The sequence below is a fragment of the Vitis riparia genome, chromosome 8, assembly GCF_004353265.1.
Source record: "Vitis riparia cultivar Riparia Gloire de Montpellier isolate 1030 chromosome 8, EGFV_Vit.rip_1.0, whole genome shotgun sequence".
Classification (NCBI taxonomy): Eukaryota; Viridiplantae; Streptophyta; class Magnoliopsida; order Vitales; family Vitaceae; genus Vitis; species Vitis riparia.
The window spans coordinates 18,775,660-18,783,593 of record NC_048438.1 but is presented as its reverse complement, the minus strand read 5'-3'; the positions used below and the strand labels follow the sequence as shown (position 1 = coordinate 18,783,593).

Genomic DNA, 7,934 nt, shown 5'->3' with positions numbered 1-7,934 from the left:
AGATATAAAAAAAAAAAGAAAAAAGGAAAAGGAAAAATGAAAATAAGAATTATAGGGTAAATATTAAAGAAAAACATCTATAAATTCATTTTTATTCTAAAAGGACAGATCAAAATGTGAAATGGTAAATAAATTTTAATACCTCATTTTTAATTTATTTATTTTAAATGATTAGCAAGCCTATGAAAGTTATTATTATTCTCGTTTTTCAAATTAAATATTTTAATTTATTTATTTATTTTTTAAATATTTATAAAATTAACTTTATCATTTTTTAATTTTATCTTCAAAAATAACAATCTATTTTTATATTATTGAATTTTTAAAATTTTGAAAACAAATTAGGAATAAGAAGATCAGTCAAAGATTGGAGACTAGCCCATTGGTTGAGATGATCTACGACCGTTGTGGTGAACTTGTGAGACAAAGATAGTAAAGACTTGGATTTTAAGAATTGAAGTAAGAAATATAGAGATGACGGAAATGAATGAAAAAAAAAAAGGAAAATATGGGTTGATTAGGTAACAAATAACATGACACTTTTGTCTATCACATTTCATATCTTTATTAAATATTTACACTTTAAACTGGATCAAATCCCACATCGAAACCAATGAGGGTGAAATATTTATATTGCCATTTACCCATTAGACACCTGAGTGGTAACCCGCCCGCAGCTCAGCTTTCACAGAGATCCATCCACATTGGCTACTTCTCTAATTTTCCACAACGAAATTAAAAACATTTTCCTTTAAGCATAATTCATTTCTTTAGCAAGATATCTTTATTTTTAGTAAAATGCTATTTGTTTAAAAATTTGTTAACATATATACCAAGGGAGATATTTTATAATTCTTTTATAATAAAGTGCAAAATCTTCCTAAATTAAAAATCTGTGTAAGTTTTTTTCCTTGAAGAAATATTGAGGACTATTTAAAACCCTTTAAGAAATAATACAATGTCAAATATTTATATTTTAAAAAATATATATTATTTTAGGAAATTTCTAAATTATTTTAAAAATAATATTTAGGAAAGATATGTAATATTTAAGAAATAATGGTTTAGAAAAAGTTGTAAATTTAAGAATAAATATATTTGACTAAGGTGATGTTTGTTTTTTTGGCTTTTTACTTAAAGTAATTTGTTTTCAGAATTTAGGTCGTTTGTTTTTCTATTTTTTTCATGATTTATTACACGTTTTTTAATAAATAGAAAAAGCCAAAATATGAAATTTTTTCTAAATAGAAAAAAAAAATATAATGATTTTTCTTTACTTTTTAATACTTAATAGAAATAAAATATTACAAAAACAAACAATCTAATATTTAATACTATTAAGCATTAAGATTCTATTTAAAATTAAGTAAAAAAATAAACACTACCTAAAATAAAAAAGGTGTATTTATTGGGAAAGAAAAATTCTAATATTTAACATTTACTATTATTTTCCTTTTAAGTTGACGGGATAAAATTGGAAGGCGATCAAGAATCTACTTTTAAGGAGGAAATATTTCTAATTTGTCGTCTAATTTACAAATTAGGATTGATAAAAAGAAAGAAGTAATTAATATATAAATTATATTTCAAATGAGTCGTTGAAGAGAATTGGAGTTAGAAAAATGTACAATATTACATGTCCTTGAATCATGAGTAAATAATACATTCATTTTTCTTAATTCCACCGCAAGTGCCACTCTTACGGATTGGCAATTACCATCCGCTATCACGTGGGATGTAACTCATGTAAGCCTGGTAAAATTATATTTAAATTTATTCATTTCAAACTTATTAATAATGATCCAATAAAAACGAGAATGACCTCCATAAATATTGGATAAAAATGCATTTCAATTGAAAGGAATAAAAATATCAAAAGAAGATTATATTTAATTTTAAAATATTTGAAATAATAAAAAGTAATATTTGTAAAATTTATTATCTAACTATTACTTTTAGCATAACCTTATATGTTGATTAAATAATCATATTTATCGTCTTAGGTGTTCAGTAACGAGGTTTTCAGTGAAAAATAAGAATTGTTATTAAATTACCTTGTCCTTGAATTGCAATTCCACGTTTGGCATTGTTTCTGAAAAACACTTCCACTAAAAAAATAGAAACCCTGCCAGAAGTAAACAAGACGTTCATTTTTCTTAATTCGAAGCCAAGTATTAGTCGGGATCTAAGCCAAGGTTCATGGTCTCGGCCGCAGACATTTTGACCCTATCTTCTCCTCAATTCACAGATATATTCAATATACTTATAAGCAAAACGAGACATCTTAAAAACACACAAGAAAAAATCAGAATGCTTTCATGCAAGACAAAAATGAAAAATAAGAAAGTGTACAAATGCAACAAAACATTCTAGGGTCTAAAAAGATGCATTCAAGACATCTCATTTTCCGTCCAATTCAGTGATCCGGCATCAGTTGCCATCCTGCTAGTGAACAATTAAGATGAATAGCTACCAAAACCCAAAATACTTCTCCGCATTCTTCCATGTAAGCAAAGGTAAGCCCCGAATCAACATCAAGAAGACAGTGAAATATTTAGTACTTTGGGGGTGGACTTTGGGTGGGCAACAATCCAAAGCGCTTCTTCAAAAGAACCCTTTGCCGTGAATATTTATCATCAGGGGAGAAGCGAGCTGCATTAAAGGCAAAGGAAATGGATGACAAAGACAGATGAGTGTCATAGCAAATCCCAGCAATCAAATGATTGGTGACAATAATTCAGCTGATGATGGAAACTATAATAATCACACCAAATCAAGTGACAAAATGCAAGAAACTCAGAGAAAATAAGTCGATGGGTCATGGAGCACGGACTGATAGCAGTAATGCAATTAAGCATAAAAATGAATCCAGAATAATCATTAGCACCTTCTCTTCTTGTTCATTCTGGTATCAGTAAATAGAGTAGAGCATTCAACATCTTTACCTTTTTCCTTTGTTTTTTCGATGTGTTGTTACCATTACTTACAACCCAAAACTTGATATGAGGGCTACTTCAACTAGCTAAAGATGGAGTCCAACATCCATTATCCCATGCTAAACTTACCAGCAGTAATTCAAAAACCCAAGTAAACTGGAAATTAGGATGGACAATAAAAGGGTAATTACCCTTGCGAAAAATTTTAAGTTTACCTGGATGAGCAGATTGTGTGTTCACTCCAAGTGGTGATTCTTTCTGCATGCCACAGATGCACGAAGGTAAATGAGCAGAAGTATATGGAGAAAAATATACTAGCATGGACAGTATCATGTTAGGACAATGAGAAGTCGGACCATAGAAAAAATATCTGCAATTCCATGCCAAACAAATAAGACATGTTTGCAAAAGCATCAAGGATATGCACACAATCAGAATCTAGCTCAGAGGTTGCCATGCCACATGGATAATGCTCTCTCACAAACCAAATACATTAATGAAAACAACGTCAACTATTAGACGAGTATGTCAACATCTGTTTCAGTGTTTGAGGGGGAATTAATGGTGCACTGCCCCAAATTAAGTAAACAGGTTGCTACTGAACTGGACCGCAACAAAATTATCATCTTTAGGGTGTTTGGAAAAAGCATGAAGGTAGAAAATAGATCAGGACGGTAAACAGAAGCTTGCGTTAGAGGGAGAAAGAATGGAAAGCTCACAGGACCTATTAAAAAAGCAGAAAAAGAACACTAAAGTGCAACAGTACAGGGATTTAAAAGAAAAGTAGGAGATGGAGAACAAAGAAGAAACCTAGGTGATCACTTCCTCATCAACACTTCTCCTAGGAACCACACAGACAGGGAAATGACTTTTTATGATAGAAATAGGAGTGTCAATGGGTCTACCATCTAAAGTTATTAAATCTATATACAGTCTTGGAGCTGAGAAGAAAATTGGGACAGGTCAGATTCCACTAGTAGACACCAACACCCAATTAAATCCAAACCTCATTTCATCTAATATGAGCATGCATTTCAGGTTTATAAGCATAAGTTAGAACATCCAGTGAAAAAGATGAAAAACAAAAACCTCAATTAGCATACCTTAGTAGTGTAAACTTTATCGCCATTCTCATTAATGTAAAACTGAAGATACATTTTGGATCAATTCACCTGCTGAAACCAGAGCCAAATCAGATATCTCTAACAGAATAATTTTTATGATGAAAGGTTTAATAAATCTCAAAGGAGGGAAAAAAGAAAAACCTGGACTCAAGATCACTTACAATCATTACACAGAATAATTCGTGTGAAATAAGAACACAAAATGGAAGGAATAAATCAGATATCATGCTATATGACAAAAACATTTCCTTCATTTTTTTGAAAACAAGTATAATCATGAAAAACAAATCATAAAATAACCAAAATCCAACATCTTTGGTAACTAAGTACAAGGTGGTCATGAGATTACCAATAGTGCCTCAGCCAATCAAGTATCTAGTATGCATATAACAGTTTGTTTGGCACAAATCCTGGGTTTCATTAGCTAAACTACCTAATACAATACAGTTAGTAACCATATGAATATGTCTCATGATGCATTGTGATGCAAGATATTTGCCTTTAGTCGGCAACTCAGATCATCTCATGCAATTACCAAAAGAAATTCTGACTTGTCACTCGTCAGTCCATTTCTAATCCAATAGATTCAACTCCTTTCAAAATTAAAGGAGTAACGTGAATACATTTTTCAACAAGTGGGGAATCATTTTGGTTTTATTCACTGGGACAAATATTCCATAAGGTGTTACCAAAGAGAAAAAAAAGGATTATTTTTTTCTTTGAAATGTCACATATCATAACACAGTACAGGTTCAATATCACCAATACTGACCTCATATTCAAATCTAGACATAATGAAGTACCATAGGGATAGCAAACACTGAGAACTCCCAACCAAAATTGTCAACTCAAAATCTGAGTTTCGCATTGCTGCATCATTAACTCATTCACTCTATTGAGTTTTACAAGTGATTAAGTTTGTTGTGTTGAAAAAGAATTTTCCCCAAAAAAATAGATAAATTTTCTTTGCATTAGGAATATATGAGAAGATAAAATTTCCATGGAGATAACAAAGTCTAGCAGAAAATTCTCTTGGGAATTACTTTCAATTGAAACTTATGGATTCTGTGGAAAACTGTAAAAACATATAACCTATAAAGCAAAAATGAGCTACAAGAGTTAAAAATCACAATGTGCTCCCAAGTTTTGAGTCCTCAGCAACAACACAAAGGCATTGAGAATGCATAAAGATTCACAATTTTCACTTTCTTCACATTTCCACTGTCTTCTGAGCAACCAGATGAAAAAACACAAACTAGGACAGCATCCCCTTATTAAAATTATTTCAAATAAAGATGGAAAAAAGTTATCTTCCATTTGGTTGCTGAGAAAAAAGGCAAGGACATGAAAACAAGACAAAAAAAAAAGGCGACTGAAATCAAATGACTGAAATTGTCAGTTACTTTCTCCTTTCCTCCGATTCCTCAGGAGCCAAACAGAAATAAATAAATAAATAAAAAGGGCAAGTCTTGCTTTCCACAAAATAGAAATTGATTGAAGATTCAGGTTTGGAGAGGTGACAAAATAATAATAAAAGAGACAGTTAAGCAGCTAGGGTTTCTATTGTCAAAAATGCGCACCACTTTATTCTCTACTAATCAACATTTTTATGTCCCTTCTCTTTCTAGCAAAACCCTTCCTTTCTATTCCAAAATTTACTTAAAATTCTACTCAAATACAACAATATGCTGTCCAATTTAATAACAAAAACTTTTGTTTCTCTAAAATATTTCTAGATTCGGTTAAAGGGAAATCATTATTGGAAAATACTTTACAAATGTAATCAGAAAAGTATAAATATAAGAGTAAGATTTTCTATAATCGAAAATTACAATAAATAAATTTTTCCTAACAGAGTTTGTAAAATCATTTTTTAGAACTAACTTAATTGTTGCCCTTATTTATTGAATTGTATACTGTAGGAGAAGCTAAAAGATGTCTTTCCCTCCATGGTCCTTCATCTTATGTATGATGACAAGGGTAGCAAGAAAGGATGTAACTCCCTTGATACCCTTGGTGTACACACATGTCCTTCACATCTTTATAATTGAATCAAATTTCAACGGGTGTTATTTACACAACTCAAAAAATGGTTTTAGCATCATGAGGGGAATGGTTGGTACCCCCCCAATCCAAATTTTTAATTACTTTTTTCATATATTCCCAATATCTAAGCTAACTCTGTTTTTATACAAAGAAAACATTCCCGAATAGCAAAAACCATTAATCTAACAAAAATTTCATTGTGAGCTCTAATCCAAACTGGCAACAGTTCCACAACTGTTTAAAGAGAAACCCTAGAATTCAAAACATCCCAACATGTAAAGACTGAGAGTGAAATCCGACACTCTGTTTGAGTTGCCAATAAAATAAATAACACTAAAAGAAAACCACATTTTGATTACTATCTCAAACCCTAGATGGTGAAAATTTTAGTATTCAAACTTCTCTTTCGTTTTCTCGTTATTTTCTGATCTAGAACTCCATTGAACAAATTGGTAATAGAGATTGGAACTGTACCTTGAAGGCTTCAACTCAGGGATCGATCGAAACGCAAATTCTGGAGAAGGAATGATTGAGTGCTTTCGAGTAAAAAGAGATGGAGGCTTCTTCTCCTTAGCAACAAACCCTAAAAGCGTGTACAACATGAGTTTGGTCAGGTAAGTGGGCTGGGCCTTAGCCAGCCCAATTTGTGGACTGTTGAGATGTGTGTGGGCCCGATAATTTAGTCCCAAAGGAAACTCTCTCAAGTTCAGCCCATCACTTTAAAGATTCCAATCCACAATTAATTTAATTACGTTTAATTTAATTTCGGATTCAAAAATCTAATAAATAATTTAATTTTTTCAGTTTTTATAACTTATATTCATTAATATTTAAATTTTATAATCAAATTAATTAAGTGCGCCTCAAAATGATTCAGATTGATATTATGTCAATTTTATATTAGTTGATTTCCAAGGGTCAATATATTCAATTTTACTTCACATATAAGAAAGGTTCTTATGATAGAATGGACCACAAAAAAATATATTTATTATAATTAAAATAATAACTATATGGTATGAAATTTTAATATAGATTCTTATAATTAATTTTTTTTATTGTTATTTAATTAAAATGGTCATTAAAAATCTAATTTTAAAAGTCTTAACCCTTCATCATTTTTTGATTATATTTTGACAAAAGTATTCTCACTTTTATTTTTATAAAATATATATATATTTTTTTTAAACCTATATATAAATACTTGAAATAGTTAAGGGTATCTATATAAAAAAAAAAAATGAGTTATTTTTTAAATAAAAACATTAATGAGGTTAAATTTATAAATACGGTGATTATTTCATCAATTTTAACCAAATGATTTTTTTTTTAAATGTTGACTTTGGGAGAGAAAAATATGCAATCGTACACTTTAATTACATAAATAATGTAGATATAAACCTAGATAAGTAATTCTAACTTATTCATTCAAATACCTTATTAATAAACTATTTTAATTAAAATTTAGTTCAAAATTCATCCAATAATTTATATTTAATAAGAAAATAGTTATGGTTGTCGCATTATTAAAATTGTCATAACAATAAAATTTGTTCTAATCGCTCACTTATTTGGTAAGTAGAAATGAGAAGTGGGGATGAATATCTGATTCATTTTCTCATTAATTTTTATGTTCGGATGACTTAAATGATGATGAAAATGAAATTAAAAGTGATTCAAATAAAAATGAAATTTCATCCATAAGTGAGATTTTAATTCATTGTAATTATGAGGTATTTTGATTCCTTAATGCAAATTATTTTTCAAAAATTAAAAAACTAAAGATGTTTTCAAATAAGTTGTTTTTAAAAATAAATTTTTATTTTGA

The 7,934-nt window shown here is 29.6% G+C and overlaps 1 protein-coding gene across 2 annotated transcripts; it reads right to left on the bottom strand.

Annotated features, from left to right (window-relative positions):
* Positions 1-2,263: 2,263 nt before the first annotated feature.
* Positions 2,264-6,685, bottom strand: LOC117919571 (H/ACA ribonucleoprotein complex subunit 3-like protein). 2 transcript variants are annotated; one of them, XM_034836750.1, is made up of 4 exons: positions 6,581-6,685; positions 4,040-4,111; positions 3,152-3,194; positions 2,264-2,652 (listed from the first exon to the last, which is right to left on the bottom strand). In XM_034836750.1, exons 2-4 carry the CDS (start codon positions 4,091-4,093, stop codon positions 2,555-2,557), a joined length of 195 nt encoding a protein of 64 aa, XP_034692641.1. In that variant the 5' UTR covers positions 4,094-4,111; positions 6,581-6,685; the 3' UTR covers positions 2,264-2,554. The 2 variants fall into 2 exon arrangements, with proteins under 2 accessions (XP_034692641.1, XP_034692640.1); XM_034836749.1 differs by having other exon boundaries at positions 4,040-4,108; positions 6,581-6,684.
* Positions 6,686-7,934: the final 1,249 nt, after the last annotated feature.